Raw genomic sequence first — 22,242 nt, 5'->3', positions numbered from 1 at the left:
AAAATTCTACCATTACTGGTGGTATGAGCTCGGGCTGGTCACTTAATTTCTCTGAGCCTCAGTTTCTTCTTTGTATCCCGCACAACACCTAGCAAGGTGCCCAGGAAATACTGATTGACTGAGCAAATGGGTGAACTCTCTGAGCCCTTGTTTGCCCGTTTGTAAAATAAGAGTAATAATGGAACCTCCATCATAGGGTTGACTAGCACAGGGCAAGGCACATGGTAAGATGTATATGATACAATGTATCTGTTGTTATGATTAGCTGTAGGAAATGTAAATACAGTATATAATATACGAGAAAAACTCTCACTTCTCAGGATGGGGATTGGGGAAACCTAGCTTCACAGCAGACGTGATTTGAGTGGTCAGTGTAGGAGGCCTAATAGAATCTGGACATAGAGATGAGATGAGGGGCAGGGCATCTTAGGCAAAGGGAATAGTATAGATAAAGACACAGAGACAGTGTAAGTCTTAAAATCTTAATCCTCCTTCCCCCAGTTATACCATTATTAGGGTCAGATCTAAGGAAATAATCTTAAATATGAAAATATTTTATGCATAAATATGGCCACTGCAGTATTTATGAAGGTGAGAACATGGAACTAACTGTAAGTCCAACAATAGGGAAGTGGTTAAATAGAATGACCTTATATCGCCTGATATTTTATTATCTGATATAGAGCATTATATTATAACTGTATGAGAAGTATGTAGTAAGGAGAACATTTATGAAAGATGCTATGTGGGAAAAAAGATAAAATGAATTATCAATACATTATGATAAAAGCAAGTTTTAAAACCAAAATGATAAACAAGCAAATAAATAAAATACACAGAAAGTCTAGGAGGAAATATTAATAAGAGTGGCTTCAGAGTAATGGGGTTTGGTGATTGCTCTGATAGATTTGTTTTCTTTCTTACATTGATCACTATTACTAGAGCTAACCTTTATTGAGCACTCAGTATGTACTAGGCACTTCACTAATATTTTACATATACTAACTCACTTAATCCATACAACCCAATGAGGAAGGTCCTCTTGTTAACCTACTACAAATAGAGAACCTAAGACTTCTATATTTACACAAAATATATATTTAACCATGTCATTACTTATATACTAGGAAAACCATATATTTACTGATTTATGTAACTTTATAACTAAGAGATAAGAGATTCAGATTCTTTATAACTAAGAGATAAGAGATTCAGATTCACCCTCCATTTTTATAACTAAGAGATAAGAGATTCAGATTCACCCTCCATTTTTTGGTTACTTCAGGGATAAAATAAACATTGTTCTGCATATTTCCTTATGTACTGATACTCTTATTTCTTTACATTTCTTAAAGTGATATTGGGGTCAAAGCATATGTGCACTTTCTTTAATTTTGAACTCATTTTAGAGTTACAGAAAAGGTGCCAAAATAATACAGAGATTATTCAGTAATAAAAAAAAAAAATGAGATACTGGTCCATGGTACAACTTGGATGAACCTTGAAAACATTATGCTAAGTGAAAGAAGCCAGACACAAAAATCATACCTTATGATTCCAGTTATATGAAATGCCCAAAATAAGAAATCTGTAGAACAGAAAGCAGATGGGTGGTGGTGTGGGTAAAAGACAGGGAATGGAGGATTGTGAGGTGGTTTCCTTTTGAGGTGATGAAAATGCTTTCAAATGAGTGATGCTGGTTGCACAACTTGGCAAATGTAATAAAGCCGCTGAATTGTGCACTTTAGAAAGGTGAATTTTATGGAATGTGAGCCATATCTCAATAAAGCTATTATTTAAAAAAGAAAGAAAGAAAGCAGTACAGGGAGTCTCATATACCCATCGCTGAGGTTCCCCTAATGTTCACAACGAGGAAATGATTGGATAAATTACAGGTTTGCACTACTACTACGGAATAGCAAAAGTACAGAATGGTACGATTCCTTCCCCCACTTAAAAATTGTTTAAAAGGAATGAAGCCCCTTTATACGTGTGTATATGTGACCTCACGTTTGCAATAGTGTACATAAAATAATGCAAGTACGCAGGTGAGCTTAATACTGGTTACTCAAAGGAGAATTAAGAGAGGACAGAGGGAAATGATGCACTTTGTTTTTACAACCCTCTCGTTTAATTCAGTATAAAAGGGCTTGTAATTTTTTAACTTTTTCAGTTTAAAAATATTAAGAAAAAAAGGACAAGAGATGCTGCCCCTGGGATTTCCCATGACTAGGTAGTTATCTCTGGGTTTTAAGCAGTCCCACATGCAGGGGTCCTGTGCCATCAGCTCCAGGGGGAGATGGAACCTGAGTGGGAATCGTGGGGAATGGAGGGAGGAGTAGGAGTGCCGGTTAAGGTAAATCTTCTGGGTTGGGCAGAAGCACATTTGAATCCCAGCCCTCTACCACCTCCTGAGCTGTAGACCTTGGGCCAGTGGCTTAACTGCCCTGTACCTTGAGGGAGCAATTAGATGTCCTCTTTCATTGAGCTCTTGTGAAAATAAAATGAGATCATTCATGCAAGGTGCTTAGCACAGTGCCTGGAACATAGTAGTCAATAAATGATAGGCATTATTATTATTGATATTATTTATAGTAGATGTGTCCCAGTTGTTTGAGGAGTGGGAAATGGTGGCTATAAACATCTAGAGGAGGAGACGATGACCTCAACCTCAATGCCAGGCCTACCATGCTTCCCAACACCTAAGTTGATGTGCTCCCGTGCCACCAATCTGAGAACTGACTCTGTTCTTGCTGGTATTATACCCAGCTAAAGTACAAGCCTCTATTTCCCAGAGTTCTTTGCAGCAAGGGGCAAGGGCGTTCTTGGGTGACCCATCCCTCTGGAAAGATGTCCCTTTGCTCCTTCTTTTCTCTTTATGCTTCTGTGGCCTGGATCCATCCCACAGATGATGGCTGGACCCCTAGCAGCACTCTTGGCTCATGTAGCAACTTTGAGGAAGGAAGCCACACCCTCAGGATGGTGGGGCAGGGGCACAGGAGCCTGACACCTTGATGCCCCTGGGGTCGCCATGCCAGCCCCAGCTCACCTTCCCCTGGACTTCTTTTGTATGAAAGAGCAATAAACGTCTATGTTGCATAAGCCCCTTCTCTGGGTTTCCTGTACTGTGAAGATAAACCCAGCCCTGAGTTCTCACAACACAACTAACCAAAAAAGCAACAACTCCTGGCTAAGAGCGGTTGAAAGGTGGGACCTTGGGCGGGGCTGGCTCCCTTCTCCTGGGTGAGGTCGGAGGTGGGGCTTGGCCCTAACACTTACTCGTCACCGATGTAGAGCTGGGGCCAGACCTCGTTGACGTGGGTGTACTGAGGACTGCCCTTCCAGAAGAGACGCTCCAGCTCGAAGGCCCCTGGGGTGCAGTACTCATCCTCTTCCACGTCCTCCTCCCCCTTCGGCAGCAGCCTCTTGGCAGATGGGTGGGCATTTTGGAGGTTTGTCTTTGGTTCTCGGGATGTCATTTTGGAGCCACGGGATTTTCTTTCCTTCCTGCAATTGGTCATGAGAGAGGGTCAGGATTTGGGTTAGCAGGGGACAGAGGTAGGGAATGGTCTTTACAAAAAGAGGTAGAGATAAGCTGATCTTACGGTGCAGCAGGCCTTTCCCATGCCTGCTTATCTCCCACTTACTCTTCCCAGGCTGCAGGGGTAACCAAGGAGGGCCATGATGGCAGTTAAGCAACATGTCACTGACATTCCAGTCTCCTTCAGTGCAGGAGGGCTGGCGGCCCTCTGACATGGGCCAAGGAAGGTTTGCAGCAGACCTAAGACAGACTTCAAGCCTCAGAAATCCCTATAGGCCGCTGGTCCTTTGCTTCCTTTCCTTAAGCTTTTAGCCCTGCTTTGGTGCCTAGTTTTTCCTTTATCTGATTGGAATCTGCTGGCTCTGGCCATTTGTTCCTGCCATGCCAGGCGTGTGATTCTCCACACCTACAGGGAGTTATTGGCCAGTGGAAAGGGCACACCTGGAAATCAAGAGCCTGTTTGATCCGAGCAGCCATGCACATTCTGGGAGCTTCAGGAGCCCTGGGGTGGAAGGAGGCTTGGCTGCCTGAGGGTTCCTCCACCTGTTAGGACAGTTGAAGGCAACGTTGGTGGCTCTCCCGCTAGGGGGTTAGCAGTTGTGCTAACTTACCAGGGGTCAGAAGAGATGTTCCAAGCTGGAAAGCTGTGCTTGCAGATTGAAATGCATATTTGGAGAGCTTGTCAGGTTATGCAACTGGAATGTGGGAGAAGAGTTTCCATTGTCCCCCAGGAAAGGAATTCGCTGTGGAATTGGGCAACGTTTGTTCCCTGAGCTGAGTGACTGATGCATCTACACTCAGAGATGCCCGAGGGGAAGCTAGGCTCTGAGACAAGGGGAGGAGAAAAGGGCAGCGAGACTGAGAAACATGGAGGTGAGTGATGGGGAGGGAGTGTTATTTATTTAACAAATACTTATCTGGTAACTTACTTTGTGCCAGACACTGTTCCAAGCGCTTTACAGTTATTAACTCATTTAATCTTCTTAACAACTCTCTGAGGTAGGCATTATTATTATTATCTCTATTTCACAGACAAGGAGAATTGTAAATTGAGGATGTCTGTAACACAGGGTCTCAGTCTCCTGAGAAAAAAATAGTGGCTGGGGGGAGGGATGTGGTGAGGGTGCAGTGTGAAGCAGGCAGGCCAGGGATTTGAAGAATGTAAAAAAATTTGCTAGCCTGGGGCGCCTGGGTGGCTCAGTCTGTTAAGCCTCTAGACTCTTGGTTTCTGCTCAGGTCGAGATCTCAGGGTTGTGAGATCGAGCCCTGCGTTGGGCACCACACACAGTGTGGAGTCTGCTTGGGACTCTCTCCCTCTGCCCCTGCCCCCACACAACACTTGCACACTGTTTCTCTCTCTCTCTCTCTCTCTCTCAAATAAATATCTTAAAAAAATAAAGTTTGCTAGTTCCAAAGACCAGTAAGATCATTTCAAAGGACTTAGAACACAGCTCAGAGAGGTTCCCACTTGCCAAAAGGTTACAATTTGAACATGAATAATAAAAATAACTGTGATGGACTGAAACACATCAAACATTTAAATCATAACGATGCTTGAAACATTATTCACTGTTGGAAGATGTAGGGGAACTGCTCATTATTTTGAAGACAGGTAAGTAAAGGGAAAGAACCTAGCATTTGTTGCTCCTTTCTGATACAAACTGTGCTACTGGGTGGATGAGGGAAATCTGCTCTTATAGCAGTATTCCAGATAATAAAGAAGAAAGACAACCCCACTTTACAACATGTGACGGACTATTGGATATAAGCATTTAGCTCTGAGTGTTCACCACACAAGAAGAGAGAATCAGACGTTGCGGACCTTCTGTGGGGGAACACACCATCGCCATGAGAGTCTCGCCAAAGGAAATCCTGAATCTTAGCAGAGCCCTCAGAGTCTAGACCTAACAACCAATTTGCAGGAAATTCCAAGGACAGCTAAATTATACCATCGGTCCCTACCTTTTAGAAACACATATCAAAATATTCACAGATGAAATGATATAATGTCTGGGATTTGCTACAAAAATATTCTTGGGAAAATGTAACAGTATATTGTGTATGGAGTGGGGTGTAGAGGTGGCGGTAGGTAAGAGGCAGGACTAGACATGGATGATGGTGGTTGGGGTTGGATGGTGGTTGCAAAGTAGCTACTGTTTCTCTTTGTGTGTCTTTGGTATTTTTCATTAAAAAATGTGAAGAAAAGGAAAGGGCTAAAACTGCTCTGAGGAATGGGATTCTCCCAAGTTCACAGCAGACGAATTAAAGGATCACTAGCTAGCTGTGTGTCTTTGGGGGTCATGGGAAGCCAGGATCTGTGACTTCCTCCTGCAACATCCTGATCTGGGCGTGGTGGCAACAGAGGTGACCCTTTGCTAGATTCTCTCAAAGTGTGATCTAAAGATCACCTCTGTCTGAATCATCTGGCACTTGCTAAAAATAAAGGTCCCTGGGTTACATCCTGGCCTGGGGCTAGGGGCCCAGGAGTAGTACGTTAACAAGCTCCCAAATGAGTCTGATGGTCCCTGAAGATTGATAGTGATTGCCCAAGAGTGTGGCTAAAGAGACAAGGACCTGGATAGAGAAGGATAAAGGTGTCCAGCATCCTTCCTATATATCTCACTGGAGGAGGGGTCCTAGTTCCATCCCAGAATAAGGTGCAGGACTGGTGGAGAAGAGCTGGGTGACCTTCCCCAGGGACTCCCAGACGATGGCTCCTTGGTGTTTATTTCTTGAGCCCGAGGGTCTGACAGGTAGTGAAGGGACGGAATGAGTGAGTGGATGGCTGAGGAGGAGGGTGAATAAGGCCTGTGCTCACAAGGACTCAGCCAGAGCGGATGAGGCAGGACTGAGTCTTTCGGCTAAGGGAGGAGCGGCGAAGGTGAGTCACGGGCACCAGGCAGGACGGATAGTCTCCCGTGGTTGCTCAGGCCCAAACTCTGCTGCGGGGCCTGCCTGCTGGTGTTTCCAGTCACAAAGGGAGGAGTTGTTTCCAGGGATGGCCAGAAACTTCTGTTACAGAAACCAGCCCAAACAATCCTGTCTGCCGCTAAAGGAGGCTTTCGAGAGGTGATTTGAGGGAGACGCTGGAACAAACTGCATTCCGGAACCTCTGCCTGACTCCTTTGATCACAGAAGCTGACCTCACCCTTGCCAAGGCCGTTCCTCCACCATTACACTGGGGAGGGAGCCGTCCCCATCCCCATCTCCGTGCTGAAAGCCTCGGCTGGATTTCCAGACAGAAGAGGAAGTGGTGCGGTCTACCCAGAGCAGCTTGGCACGCAGAAGGAGCTCTGGGATCTATTATCCTCCAGGGCGCAGATTTGATGGGGGGAGAGAACAAAGCACAGAACAGTCCAGAAACCACAGACCTGTAATCTTTCCAAATCCTGAAGGCGGCCTGTGTGCATCCCTCTCTGCGTGGCTCCCAAATTTCTGAATCTCAGAGAGGCCGAGAGTGTCTGTTTCCCAGACCACAGCCAAAATGGAAGGGGAAGACAAATCTGTTCTGTTTGGTTTCCATAGATTCGACCCAGAGATTAACTGCCAAGGTCTCGATGACACACACAATATCAATCACAGGCTAAATGTCATAATGAGAGCTGGGCAGGTTGTCAAGAGAGGCCTCCAGGTTTCTGTTACAGCTTCATATTTAAAGGTTTGGTCCCAGGAAACCAAATGCCAGCCTGAAGGCTACGTGGCCTGTCTCCTCCTCACAGGATAGCAAACTCGGGCTCCTTCCTGGAGGCGCCAGGCAGGTAACGTGGAGGGAAGCGGGTTGGGTATTTGAGAATAAAACAGACAAAACCCCCTGACTGTTGGCCTCAGGCAGGAGGCAACAGGGAGTGGTGGGGAGCAACTCTTCCCCTGATGGGCACAGCAGCTTGCCCTTCCCTGTGGGAATGCGAGCCCAGATTGTCTGATATTTTTATGGGAAGTCAGAAAGCCAGAGTTTTGTGAGAAATCTGCTGCTGTTCACATGCAGGCAGCTGAAGGAGATGCTCTCCTTGCCCTGTTCCTTTTCCTCAGCTCAGATGGCTGCCATGTAAGTGGGCCGTCCCCTCACACTACACGAAAGGCTTCCTCCCCCAAGCCCCTGAATCTCCTTGCTGGACGGTATTTTCTGGTCTTTGTGCTGGTTAGGCCTAAAATAGGAGGAGTTACCCTCAAAAGTTACTGTTCTTGAGGGTCAGGCGTTGGTGAATAGGTACCCCAGATTCCTCCCCACTCAGTGGGACCTCGGTGGGAAGTCTGTTCTACACAATGTCCTGGAGAGGTAACCTGCTCACACTCATCCTGTCTGGGCTCTCTTCCCTCCCAGACTCACCTCACTCTGCTCCCCACTCCTAAAGCATCTCCACATAAAGAACTTGAACCCAAGCCCTGGTCTCAGGGTCAGCTCTCAAGGGAACCCAAGTTAAGACACTTTACTGCTAATTTTAAAACATTTGAAGATACTGAGATCACAGAGAATTCAGAGGCCAAGTGATAGTTGACCACAAAAGCCTAGAGTGACATTTCCCTCTGTGGAACAGTGGACTTGACTTTGAGATGCTGTTTCCAGGAATAATTCACATAGGGGCCCCTTGTTAAATCTGACTCCTTTTCTTTTTTTTTTTTTTTAATTTGACAGACAGAGATCACAAGTAGGCAGAGAGGCAGGCAGAGAGGAGGAAGCAGGCTCCCGGCTGAGCAGAGAGCCCGATGTGGGGTTTGATCCCAGGACACTGGGATCATGACCCGAGCCGAAGGCAGAGGCTTAACCCAATGAGCCACCCAGGCACCCCATCCTTTTCATATTTTTTGATGGTACAGCTCATGTTTGGTTAAGGGTGTCCCCTGCACAATGAGGGAAGGCTTCGAATGAATTCAAAACCGTCATTTCGACACCGTGATTGGACTTTATGTAAAAACAAAACAAAATACCTTATTAGTTTTTTGGGTTTTGTTGTTGTTGTTGTTGATTTTTAACTAGAAGAAAAATGTCAAAATGTCAATGCTGTGAGCAAGTGGCAGGACTCTGGGAGGTTTTTTTTTTTTTTTTCTCTTTTCTATTTTGGGATTCTTTGAATAAATAATCATATTTTATAATAAATCACCATGTCTATATTTTTAAACTGTGCTGACCAAACAGAACATCTGGGCAGGAAGCTGCCTGTGACTTCTAATTTGTGATTTCCACTCTATCTTCCTTGCCTCCGGGACCTGCCACTTTCCTGGGACGCCTCCACCTCCTTGTCCCTCTCTCCCTACATCCACTGGCTCAGGCCCTTGTCTGCTCTCACAGCTCGAATGATCACTGAAGACGCTCAGGTCTGTACTTTGCATCCCCCTTGAGTGTCACTTTTTTCTTGGTAAAATGGAGCTTTCTTGATAAAACAAGCAAATAGGCACAGCTGGTTGAGTGCCTGACTCTTGGTACAGGTTCAGGTCATGATCTCAGGGTTGTGGGATCGAGCCCTGCATCAGGATCCACGCTCAGCAAGGAGTCAGTTTGAGATTCTCTCTGCCTCTCCTGCCCCTCCTGCACATGCGTCATGGGCTCTTCCTCTCAAGTAAATAAATAAATAGATAAATCTCTCTTTTTTAAGATTTTATTTATTTATTTGACAGACAGAGATCACAAGTAGGCAGAGAGGCAGAAAGAGAGAGAGGAAGCAGGCCCCCCACTGAGCAAAGAGCCCGATGCGGGGCTCGATCCCAGGACCCTGGGATCATGACCCGAGCTGAAGGCAGAGGCTTCAAAACCCAGGACCCTGGGATCATGATCCGAGCTGAAGGCAGAGGTTTCAACCCACTGAGCCACCCAGGCACTCCTAGATAAATCTTTTTTAAAAATTAAAAAAAAAACACCAAATTAACAAAAACCCAACCTGAATGCTTTCTAAGGTGGAGGATGGGAGCAGCCAGGTGGAGAGACACATTAGTTATTTCAGTGGGAAAACTAAATCTCTCAGTAGACCCTTGAGCCTGCAAAGACTGGCCAGGTAACCACAGAGCGTGAGCAACAGAACACGCCTCCTGCCTCCTGCTTGTCAAAAAAAATACCATCTGGGGACCCTTTGGATGAGAAAAAAATAAGTCCTGAAGTATGACCGGGAGGTGGTGGCAGGAAACAGAGAGCTAAATTATTCTGAGCCTTCTAGAATATTCCCTGAAGGGGCAAAGGCCCCTGCTGGAGGGAAGGGAAGGAGGATGTGAGCGCAGACAGCCAGGTGTGGAGTGTCCAGCGCACACCATTCTGCTGAGAACAGGGATTCCCGGTGCTGAACTGGGCAGTGCCCTAAAGCTATGTCAGCCCTCTCTTTGTCACCCTAAACCTTGAAACCATTAGATGCAAGAGACAGCCATGCTGGAGGTGGTTTTGAGAAATCAAAGGGAAAGAGACTTGAGCAGGTGGAGAGAAGAGACCACAGGTTTATGAAGCAGCATGTACAATACTCACTAAAATAGTCAACACTGGCTAGATGCTTATTTTAGGATGATGGAATTATATGTCATTCTTCTTTTTAAGGCACAGTCTATTCTAAACTTTCTATGTTGAACATGTATCACTTAAGTATATGAAAGGGGGAAAAAAGCCTATGAAAGTTCTATTTTAGAATAGTTCTGGACAAAGTAGATGCTCCCCCTACACCTGTGGACTAAGGCACAGGAAGGTGACCTTCAGGACAAGCCCTGGCCAAGTGTTTGTTACATCTCCCATGGCACTGAGTGCCCTCCTAGTAAGTGTGAGCTCCCCGAACAGAGCCATGCCCTCCTATAGGCTTCTGGTAGCAAAGCCAGGCCTAGGTCATGTCAGAAGGTCATTCTAGGGACGCCTGAGTGGCTCAATCAGTTAAGTATCTGCCTTCAGCTCAGGTCATGATCCCACGGTCCTGGGATCGAGTCCTACATCGTGCTCCCTGTTCAGCGGAGAACCTACTTCTTCCTCTGCCTGCCTCTCCCCCTTCCTGTGCTCTCTGATAGATAGACAGATAGACAGACAGACAGATAGGTAGATGATAGATTGGAAAGAAAAGAAAAAGGAAGAGAAATAAGAAAAGAAGGGGAAGGGAAAACTAAATAGGTACAGGGCCTTGGAAAAGGCCCATGTAAGTGTTGAGCTCTGAAGCTTTGGGGTAAATCCACCTCTAAAGGAAATTTCCTTTCCTTCTTTTTTTTTTTTTTTTAAGATTTTGTTCATTTATTTGACAGACAGAGATCACAAGTAGGCAGAGAGGCAGGCAGAGAGAGAGGAGGAAGCAGGCTCCCTGCTGAGCAGAGAGCCTGATGCAGGGCTCGATCCCAGGACCCTGAGATCATGACCTGAGCTGAAGGCAGAGGCCTAACCCACTGAGCCACCCAGGTACCCCATTTCCTTCCCTTCTGACTGGAGACAGACCTCAGGTGAAGAGAGCAGCCCCCTTCCCCTGCCAGCATCCTCAACTTGCCTTCCATGGTCTTGCTTTAGCCTCAGTCAGCTAACATCAAGGGTGTTCCGGCAGCTCACAAATGGGCATGAGGGGTGGCCTCGTTTTCCTTTTTGACTTTGCCTCACAAAGTAGGCCTGGCCCTGCCTTCCACCCCCAGGCTTTCTTCACACATCCTTCTGTTAAGCACCAGGTGTATGCTGGGCCAGAGAGATCTCTGCCTTCTAGAAGTTTTCGGTCTAGGAGAGCAGTTTTCTAAAGTAATCTTAAAACAACCTCCTCTCCCTTTGAGGCCATTCTGTCTCGGGGCATATGCATACATGGCAAGTTCACCTTCCTAGTGCATTGGGATCATGGGGGGAAGTTCATCTGTATTTAAATGTATGCACACCACACTTCCTCACAGACACCACCCAAGTCGGGCTTGGAATGCGCCTTGAAGGAAGAGGGAGAGTTAAACTGTTACGGTGGTGGGCTAAGTTACTCCGTTAGGAGAGTAATACCTTCTGGGGTATGTGAAGGTCTAGAATTTGGCAGCAGCGAACGTACATAAATAAACATATTTTTAATTTACTTCAAGTCGGTGCTTGTCTTTACGCATCTTAAACCTAGAAAAATGATCCCAACGAGGAAATAAAAGTTGTGGATTTTTAAAAAATTAAAACCTGGACGTGAAAGCCCAGGAAATTTTTGTTGCCTATAATTTAATTCCTAACATATCTGACACAATCCAAGTTTAACAGATTTTTTTTCTTTTCGATTCTGGCAAGCATGTTAACAGGAGGCAATTATGTGAATTAATAGAAAATCCTTTGATTAAAAAAACAGAAAAGCCTTCATTTAAAGAGGTAATTTAATATTCCTTCTGTGATGGTGTTGATGTCATAACTTGTTTGATTAACTCTTCAAATGGTTTCAAAGCGCTTCAGGGTGGTAATTTATGAAGTCCTAATTGGTTTCCCCAGTCTTGGTGAGGCAGAGTTGAGCCTCCCGGAAACCGTGAGGAGGCTGGAGGTCCGTACCCGGCTTCCTCCTCAGACATGGGAGCGGGCTGGGATGGACTCTACCTCTGTGGTCTGGACCCCAGTGGGGGAGACGAGGCTCTGGCGCTGGGGGCAAGAGCCCGTGACCTCTAACCAGGCCAGCTGTGGTTCCTGAGTGCTAAGCAGCTGGGTTTTTTGCCTCCTCTGTGGATGTGTGGAAATACCGCAGGAGATTTCACAGCTCGTGAACTCAGCAATAGATGGCCTCTTACCCCACAACTTTCTAGAACTATTTCTCCCTGTGCGTCACCCCAGAACACAAGGCTTCCGTGAATGGGAGAAGACAAACTGGTGTAGATGGTGGGCGTGCAGCCCTCGCCATGGGTCTGCCACCATTCCATTGCCCTGTCTAGACTTCGGTTACTCAGTAGGCCTGTCTCGGTATTGTGTACCTGGGGATAATCTACTCTCCAATCTCTTAGACAATGAACAGCTGCCCCCACTTCACAGATGAGCAAAAGGAGGGTCAGAGGTTAGGAACACGGTACCAAGTTGTATGACTGGGGCTCCACCCAGGCAACAAAGCACCCCCACCCATGTCAACAGAAGGTCACTGTATTCTTGCTCACAAGGTTTACTCTCCTGAGGGTGGGCCTGGGCCTTTCATTTGTGTGCCTCCAACCCTAAGGTGCATCCCAGAGTGGTGTGTAGTCGTGCAAAGAGTTCTCGCTGGCCTTGGAGTCTAACAAATCTGGACTTTGGCTTCCTCATCTGTAGAATGGGCATAATATCCACCTCGCTGGTTTTTGAACTAAATGAGATGGTATAAGTCCTTGGCACATCAACAGGGGCTCAGAAAACATTCCATGGAAGGGGATAAGGAAGCAGTGGGGAGGCTGGATGGGGAATTCCCAACTGTGTCGGGAGCTAAGTTCTGAGCCAGGAGTAGGGAATAGTAGGTAGAGCGTTTGGCCAAGGCCGAGGGTCTCTGTAGGGTATGATGGGAATGGGGCATAAATAAGCCTGAACGTCTTCCTATGGGTAATGAGTCTCGTTTGCTCTTGTGCTAAGTATGAGCAAGGCTTTGGGGAGGAGGAGAAAGGACTCTCTCCAGCCTGTTGACATCTGGTGGCCATGCCAGACTACTATGGGACATGGCTCTCTATTTACTGTGGAAAAGGGGGGCCCAGACCATCAAGGGTCCCTGGGGGCAAAAATTCAAACAGCTCTTCCCTGGGGGCCAGACCCAGGTTGGAGTTCAGCATCAAGGGAAGCAGGGGAGCGCGAGGTCATCCCCACTCCACCCCACGGGGGAGGAACCAGAGCACAATGCCTGTGCTGTCAGACTCGAAGGTACACACTGCTGCTGTCTGGGCTGTGGGACGTGGACAGACCACACCACTCCTTTGGGTCTCCGCTTCCTCATCTGAAAATAGAGACGGGGAGGTCCCTCCCTCACAGGGCCGTTCTAACTCTGAGGAACAAATGAGTTCATGCTGAAAAGAAAAGCTTTTGGAACCGTGCCTGACCTGTTGTTAGTACCAGGAAACATTACAGAGCCAAGCCCTGCTGCGTGGAGGGCAGGCGGCCCCCTCCCTGAGTGGACTCAGTGGGGCCTCGGCAGGGTTAGGAGACGTGCGAACAGCCAGGTCTCCAGCCTCAGTGCCCCTGCTCTGCTCCTCATCCCTCGTGGGGTAGACAAGAGCCACAAGAATGCTACCCTCAGACCCAGAGTCCCCTCCAACCCAGTGACACCCCAGGACTCAAATGTTCCCAGGGAGGGCTTCCAGCTTACCAGATGGGGGTGAACCATGGCCCCCCCTTGTCACCCTTAGCACAGATGTGAACAGCCTCCTAACTTCTCAGACCCTCTCCCACATCTCACCCCCTAAACCCAGGCCCAAGTCTCTTTTCTTCTACAGATCTCAGCTCAGAAGCCCTTCAAGCATTGTGTATAAGTGTCATTGGTGGCGCCAAAGTGATTTTCTCATGAATAGAACAAAAGGGGGCCATCAGCAAAAGGTCAGGGCAACTGAACGAATACCAAGTACCAGGGACACTCGGGGCCTGGGGCCTGAAGTGAGGAGGACCCTCCACGCAGGCACGTCACGCCCCCTCCCTTCTTACTTGGGTGCTTTTTCCCTTGGAATGTTTTCAGCTTTCCCGAGCAGTCAGAGCCCCCCACTCCCCACAGCTCTCCGGTTCCAGGCCCGTGAGGAGCCACTGGGCAGCAGGACAAGAGCACCAGGATCGACGGGGAGAGCCCTGGCCTGAGAGGCAGGATGGCTTCCCACGTTCTCACTGACACATGCTGCTGTTTTGGCAAGTGGCTCTGTCCCTTGGTGGTCCAGTCCCCCCATCGCTACCAGGGCCGTCATCCCCATCCTCATCCTCCCACCAGAACTGGGAAAAGCTTTGAAAATGGTCACTCCTTCCAAATGATGCTTAGCATCATCCAGAACACAGAAGAAGTTCTCATCCCTGGGATTCTGAGTCCTGCACTTGCAATGTGTGCTGCCCTACACAAGATGTGAGTCCCTACAGTGTGTCTCTCTCCCCTCCTGCTGAGATGTCCTTCCCCTCTGCTGGCTGAATGGACGAACGTAGAACCTTGCTGGAAAATGACGTGTGACCCCGTGGATGCGATGCCTCACAAGGGCCAGCTTAGCTCTGACTCACCCGATTATCCGTTAGAAATGGTCACTGAACTGGAAGCTCAGATTGAGAGGGAGGGGGCTGAGAACATTCCATGGAGCCTCTAGAGAAAGATGGGGCAACAAGACGCCTGTCACGCTAAAAAGATGTCAGCTGTTCCCTGCCACTCTAGAAACAGAGTCAAAAGGGGTCTTCTAGCCCCCACACCCAGGCCCCCAAAGAACGACTGGACCTGACAGGTGTCCGCGTCCCCGCCGAAAGGCCTTACCTGTGTGTGCTGGGGCCTGGCTGGGTCAGGAGGTGCTGGTCTGTGGGGCGTGTGGCAGCCGCACACCCGGCCACCTCCACTGGCATCCAAGAACCTATTTTTAGGGTTAGATCTGCTGATGCTGACCTTGAGTGCTGCTCAGTCTGGGAAGAGACCCGTGGCATCTGCTTGCAAAGGGATGGGCCAGTGTGACCTGAAACCCTTGACTTCGGGAGCCCAGTCCCTGGAGCCCACACGCTTGTCCCTGGCCCAGTGACAGAGGCGGGACACATGGCCGCCCAGAGCGGGGACAGGCAGGGGAATTTCCCAGCTTTGTCTTCTCGAGATGGATGAGGCCAGGTGTCCGTGGGGCCCTGCCCTGGGCTTTGTGCCAGAACAGCTGGAACAGGGGAGGTCTGCCAGCCGATGGAGAGCATGTGGGAGGGTTGGGAGCACCCAGACTGGAGAGGGACTCTCCACTCCAGTCTCTTCCTGGAGTTCAGGCAGCCATCTATTGGGGGGGGGGGGTGTGCAGAGGGAAAGGTTGCTGCAGTATGGGGGGCAATCTGTGAAACTCAGCAGACAGAGACTCTGCAAACCTGGGTTCATTTGCATTGTGTCATTTCATGTGAGACCTCCAGCAGGTGTCCAACCCTTCTGGGCTTCAGTGGGGAAAATAATCACAATGCTGTCCTCTTGTGATTAGGAGGACTACATGAGATAAAGTAGGGAAAACACTTGGCTAACATTTAAAAATGATATGAGGAGGCCCAAAAATATTTCCAACTCAACAGTCACTCCCATGTCTCTCCTGTTGGTGGTGCCTTCTCTTAATCTCCCACCTCTTTGGTTCTGGATTTCTTTGCCCCAGGGGCTCCCTCCCATGCCCTGCTACTATGATCCCCCTTTTTAGTGCTGAGGGACATAGTCCGGTCAAGGCTCCTCTAATATTCAATTATAACCTTTCCTGGGCTTCCTACAGTTCCTTTTGATGATTGAGGTCCTCGTCACCCCATTTCAGGCTCTTACTCTAATGTGTGAAGGATCAGGAGGAGGGTGCAGGGGTCACCAATCTTCTTGTGTTGGGGTCATTAACTGTCCGCTGCAAACTTTGTTCTCAGCAACCCAAAGATCTTCCTCACAATTTGCCTGTTTAGCTACTGCCAGTTTTATTTAGGGTGATTATTTCTACCAGTATTTTTCATTGTGAAACTGCCAAAAGACTTAGCTTTTATTGATTTCTTGGTGCGAAGAATAGTCCCAAGGCCAAGACTCAGGACCCGAGTGTATAACAAGGTCAAAACATCAGGGTCCAAATGTCCTCTTGGTGAAGAGCTGACACCAGAGCAGTGGGGTCATAGGCTCTTCTGCAAGTACCCCGGGAACTAAAGCAGTCAGAGATGCTGGAACCGTCAAGAGTTGGAGAATGACTTCTGTCTAGCTAGGAGTTCCAGCCCCTGCCCTAACCCCAGCCCGAGTCAAGGGTAAAGGAGGCAAAGGGGGCCTCTGAAGGTGTAGGTTCAGCAGCAGACAAAAATCAAGTATCTAAAGACACCTGAGATAGATAACTGACTGATGAGAGTGGGAGGTAACATTTCACACTGTCTAGGAGGGATATTCAAGTGAATAAAGGCAAGAAAAGAATCAGGTGGGATGCTGGATTATCACCTGCATAGAGTAGACCCTACATGAAGTTGATCAGAATACTGATGACCCTCTCCCCCACACCTCATATGCCCCCAGTCCTTCACATATTAAAGTATGCCCAAAAGTGGGTGCCAAGACTAGGGAAGGGTGGAAAACTGCATCAGTAATTATGAGGAATTGTAGGAAGTCCTGGGAAGATTTTATTAGGAAAGAGTGGTGGTGGCGTCAGGAGACATCTGGCCTATCTTCTAGCAGCTGAAGGGCTGACCTGTGGTGGGAACAATAACATTTTCTTTTCTTTTTAAGATTTATTTATTTGAGAGAGGGAGAGGAAGGAGAGAGTGGGGTTGGGGAGAAGCAGACTCTCCATTGAGCAGGGAGCCTGACATGGGGCTTGATCCCAGGACCCTGAGATCATGACCTGAGCCAAAGGCAGAGGCTTAACCCACTGAGCCACCCAGGTGCCCCCATTTAAAAAAGAAAAAAAAAGATTTTATTTAAGAGAGAGAGCGTGAGCACAAGTAGGGGGAGGAGCAGAGGCAGAGGAAGAAGGAAGGAGAAAGAATCTCTAGCAGACTCCACACTGAGTGCAGAGCCCGGGGCTCAATCTCAGGACCCTGAGGTTATGACCTGAGCCAAAATCAGGAGTCAGAGGCTTAACTGAATGAGCCACCCAGGCACCCCTACAATAGTCCTTTCTGCGCAACTCTAAGGGCAGAACTCGGGCACTGGGTAGTTCTCCCAAGTGTTTTTATGTGGACTCAGCAAACACACCATTCTGCTGGGATGGGAGCAAGCCAGGTAACCATCAGCTGGACTTGGTGACGTCTCCACTGGCTTCAATCACCAGGGTTAGTCCCCCAGGATTCTGTGCAACAGCAAATTGCAACGGCAAGGTAAGTAGAGTATGATCTGTAGAAACAGCTCTTATGTTCCTTGCAGCTTCTTGGAATTTACATTTGACAGAGTTTCTCCCTACCACCACTTCTCTGATCCATGTTCTTTTCATTAACAAACTTCTCTTCCCCAGAAGCTCCCATACTTTCTCCACTTTCAGATACAGGTAAACACTGCTCTTTGCCCCAGCTTCTCTGGACCAGAATCCCACCTGGGTCCAGTGACAAGGTGTGACTCCCCAAGTCAAAGATGTCCACGTCCCAATCCCTGGGACCTGTGATGTGATGTGATGTCACATTACAAGGCAAAGGGGAGTTAAAGTTGCAGATGAAATGAAGGTTGCTAATCACTGACCGTAAACTAGGCAGGGTGTCCTGGATCATTCAGGTGAGTCCCTTGTAATCACAAAGGTTCTTAGAAGTGGAAAGAGGGGAAGCAGGGGAGACCCTCGTGGTGCAGTGTATGAAGGATTCAACTCCCCATTCCGGTTTTGAAGATGGAGCCACAGCCAAGGAGGAAAATGCAAGGAAACGGATTCTCCCCCAGAACCTGCAGAAGGAAGGCTGTTCTGCCAACACCTTGACTTTAGCCCAGTGAGGCCCACATTACACTTCTGACCTACAGAACTGAAAGGTAATACATGTGTTATTTTAAGCCTCTAAATTTGAGGGAATTTGTTACAGCAGCAATAGGAAATTGATACGTGAGATATGACTCATTAAAGGGCTTTCCTGAGTCCAAAAGACCCAGAGGCTCCTAGTGCTCTTTGGACACCTGAGTTTACGCAGACACTAAACCCAGCCGAGCCCAGGGAAGAGGGCGCCTCTCCATAGCAGATGTGTGTAGTCTGATGACCGTAAGTCCTCCGCTCTCCCAGAGGTCTCTCTTCTTTCATATTAAACAAAGCAAAACAACCCACCCAATGTCATTGTGTATGGCAGAGAGGACCAGAGCGCAAAGCAGGAGACAACTCCACAGACTTCTGTCCCTGTCCCTGCCCTGTCCACAAGGCTCCTTTCTGTAGGTGCTACCACAGATTTCCTTCTTTTCCATTCTTGGTCTCTCACCTACCCCTCTTGAGCTGCATGTTCAAGAGGCTCCAGATTCTTTTTCCCTTCTGACTGTGCAGAGTGGGTGCTCCTTCTCTGTCTCAACCTCCCATGCAGGCTGGGCCTGGGGCCTCCCTCTCTCACCGAAAAGCCTCCCCAAGACATTTTTCCTGGCTGTGTCATCGATCCAAAGGGGGAATTTTTTTGACTCCCCTAGACAGTAATATCCATAGATCTTGGAAACAGGAGACCCTGCCCTGAGCTTGTTTTTTAGCTGTCCCTGCATATCACAAATGTACAATCATCGAGACACTGCTACATACCTGTTAGAATGGCTAAAGACAAACAGAAAACAATACCAAACTCTGGTAAGAATGTTGGCGGGTGCTGGAACTGTTGTGTGTCTTGGTCACCGTGATGGTTATACAACTAAATGCCCTTGTCCGTGAAACCAGGAGGAGTGAATTTTGCTATGTGTAAATTTTTTTTCTTAGGGTTTTTGTTTGTTTGTTTATTTGTTTTTGTTTTTTTTTAAAGATTTTATTTATTTATTTGACAGAGATTACAAGTAGGCAGAGAGGCCGGCAGATGGAGAGGGGGAAGCAGGCTCCCTGCTGAGCACGATGCCAGGCTCCATCCCAGGACCTTGAGATCATGACCTGAGCCTAAGGCAGAGGATTAACCCACTGAGCCACCCAGGCGCTCTTGCTATATGTAAATTTAGAAATAAAATGGATACGTGGTTGGGGAGGCTGGGAGGTTCAGTCTGCTGATCATCTTCCTTCAGCTTAGGTAATGATCCTGGGTCCTGGGATGGAGCCAGAGTCAGGCTCTCTGCTCAGGGAGTCAGGCTCCCTCCTCTTTCTCTGCCCCTCCCTGCCCCCACTCATGTGTGCGTACACTCTCTCTCTGTCTCTCTCTGTCTCTCTCTCTCAAATAAATAAATAAATAACATCTTTAAAAAGGTAAAAGGAAACATGGGTGCTTCTTCCATTTGGGATCTGGCTTTCAGCACTGGCCGAGTGCTATGTGAAGCTCTAGTCCCTTTTGTGATTAACACCGTTCTTGCTCTGGGTCCTCAGAACAAAAGGTAACTGAGTCTGAATTCCATACATGTTGGTGGGTTGTGTTGCTGCTCACCTTGGAGTATAGACAGGATCTGAGCTGTGGTGAGAGAGAAGATGGCTTAGTCTGCTTACCCAATGGTCCACCCAGTACAAAAAGCCAGTGGTGGTGAGTGCCCATGGTGTCTCTGTGCTCTGCTTTGGGGTTCTGGAGGGCATCCAGAATCAGTGTGATATTCCCAACTGTTACATGGCAGCTAAAGAAGATGCTGGTGTATTAAACAATTCTGAGTATTCTTTTAGGTATACGTAGGTAGGTCTAGATGTAAGAAGTGTGAAGTATAATGCCAATTCTTAAATCGACTACTAGAATTATCAAGGATTTTCTTTTATTTTTCTTTTCTTTTTAAATGATTTTATCTCTAACAGTAGTTTGGAAGACCTTTCAAAGAAGTCAGTGAAGACTTTCAGGTTCATTTAGATGATTTTGATTTAAAACCTTGATATTCAGTAATTATGTATTCCCTTTTATTTTTAATAGAAACTTTGAATGTTTCAGAAAAAGAACTCTTGGAAATAAACATGGAAGCAATTTTAGTTTTTTATTGTTTTCACTTACTTTACATTTTGATAAAAATATTTGCGTTTGTTCACTTTGAATTCGATCGCATTTTATTTTTGATCTTTCAGATCGGCGCAGCCCAACAGAAATATAATGCAAGCCATGTATGCAATTCAAAATTTCCTAGTAGACACATTAAAGAGTAAAAAGAAACAGGTGAACTTAATTTTAATAAAATATTTTCTTAAGTGACTATACCCCACATATTATCATTTCAACACATAATCAATATGAAAAATCATTGAGATATTTGACATTCTTTTTTCCATACGAAGTCTTCGAAATCTGTATTTTACATTGACAGCCCACCTCGATTTGGACTGGCCATATTTCGAGTGTTCGCTAGCCCCATGGGGCTGATGGCTTGCATGCCAGACAGCCCAGGTCTAGATCCCTGAGGATGCAGGGGTGGGAATATGGAATGGGGACTTCTGTTTGTCCTGCCCTGGCCTGGCCTACCTCCTTCCCATTAGATGACCACAGACCTTTCCTCCTCTGAGCATGAGCTGTCCCCAGTTCTTGAAGCCTGTGGTGTGGGTGCCCTAGAGGTCTTTGTGGCTTGCCCAGAGTTTGCTGGCAGCTGGCTATGCCACATGTGTTGTGAAGCTGTCACTCATGACTCTGATAGCCAACTGATTTGAGGATGTTGTGTTTGGAGAGAAGGTCTAAGGGCCGAGGATGTTTCTCTGAAATCAACACCTCTGTTTATCTCCCTGGCTATCAAAACACTGGGAGGGCCGGCTGCCAGCCTCCTGCTGGGCGGCTCTGGAGTCCTTAAGACCCAGGGCAGGGGCTGTGGGCAGTCATTCCCCAAACTCCTCCCTTTCCCAGGGGGCTAAATGCCATTTGAGCCCTGCTAGAGTCTGTCAGTGACCTTGGCAAATGGGTCTTTATTAGTACCTCTGCCTTCATGTCAGGACTGTTCATTTCACAGATAGATGGCAGATTCCTCTTCATGGCCTGTTAGTGCATCAAAGTGACACTGATGAGGCTTGACAGTGTGGTGACTCATGTGTGGGAGGCAGGAGAGCAGAAGAGGGAAGGGCATGTGCTTCCAAAACAAAAGGACTTGGGTTCAAATCTTGCCCCTGCCACTTAGCACTGAGCTGGTGCAAAGCCCCTGACTTCTCTGAGCCTGTGCGCTGGAAATCATAACAGGACCTTACCTATAGGGTTATAGCACAGATTAAATAAGGTAATGCATGTAAATCTATTGGCTTGGAAGAAGCAACCAGTACATACTAGTCATGGCTGTTCCTTTTCTCCTTCTCCTTCAATTCTGGTTAATTGTGCTAGTGCTCACTGGATGGATGAAGAAGTCCTTAAAAGGATTAAATTAACAAACTGTTGGGAGCCAAAATCTTCCTGTGGATTTAGTAGATGTTGACTGCCATGACACCCTACTCTGCATCCAGACTTGGTTCTAGAAGCAGGTGGCAGAATAGGGAGGCTGGAAATCAGGCCCTGCCTGGGGTGAATTCACTGTCCAGTAGAGAAGCAGAGCTCCCAGTGAAAAATGGCAGCTCAGTGAGTGAGGGCTGTGATGGGGTGCACAAGGGCCAAGGCTGCCCAGAAGAGCTGGGAGACTCAGTAAAAACGCTCAGAGAAGACCCTCTCTGGCACCGGGGAAGAAGGCTAGACGGCAGTGTCCCGTGATCATATGTTGGTCATCCGTGAACCTCGCAGGCACTCAATAAATACTCGTTGCCCTGAGAGTAATATTACCTCATACTGTCATGGACATTTTTGTTCAATGACAGGCATTAGCCAACCCATAATAGTTTGGTCATGACAGGTCCCTTGAGCTAATCCCATCGGCCAGAGTGAGCTCAGTTCTAGGAAGAGATTGACTTTGACACCTTGTGTACCCTGATCAGTCGGGGGTCCAACAAAGGACAGAATTCATCAGGGACGGTTTACATGAAGAGATGTGGATGACGGGATCACATGCAGAGTGTGAGCGGGGCTAAGGGACCAAATGAGTGAAGCTGAAGCACCTCGGAAGCCCCAGAACACAGAGGAGTTCAACCCGGCGGACGAGGACAGCCCTCTCAGGAATGAGAGAGCAGGGAGGCGGAAGGAATCTGGGTCCATCTGTGACCTCTTGAGGCCAAGTCCCCTTGCC

The 22,242-nt window shown here is 47.5% G+C and overlaps 1 protein-coding gene across 3 annotated transcripts in view; it reads right to left on the bottom strand.

Annotated features, from left to right (window-relative positions):
- DUSP29 (dual specificity phosphatase 29) overlaps positions 1-14,949 on the bottom strand; it is a 36,829-nt gene extending 21,880 nt beyond the window's left edge. Inside the window, exons 1-3 of one of the 3 annotated variants that reach the window (XM_080823742.1) lie at positions 14,860-14,943; positions 14,616-14,694; positions 3,280-3,507 (exon numbers count right to left, since the gene is read on the bottom strand). In XM_080823742.1, the coding sequence (XP_080679868.1) occupies positions 3,280-3,479 (200 nt within the window). In that variant the 5' untranslated portion in view covers positions 3,480-3,507; positions 14,616-14,694; positions 14,860-14,943. Of the gene's footprint in view, positions 1-3,279; positions 3,508-4,152; positions 4,285-14,615; positions 14,695-14,859 lie in introns of all 3 variants that reach the window. The other 2 variants (XM_080823743.1, XM_080823741.1) reach the window with 2 other exon arrangements.
- Positions 14,950-22,242: the final 7,293 nt, after the last annotated feature.

Source organism: Martes martes, assembly GCF_963455335.1.
Source record: "Martes martes genome assembly, chromosome: 14".
Lineage (NCBI taxonomy): Eukaryota > Metazoa > Chordata > Mammalia > Carnivora > Mustelidae > Martes > Martes martes.
The sequence above is the reverse complement of the archived record's forward strand: the minus strand, read 5'-3'. Positions and strand labels throughout refer to the sequence as shown.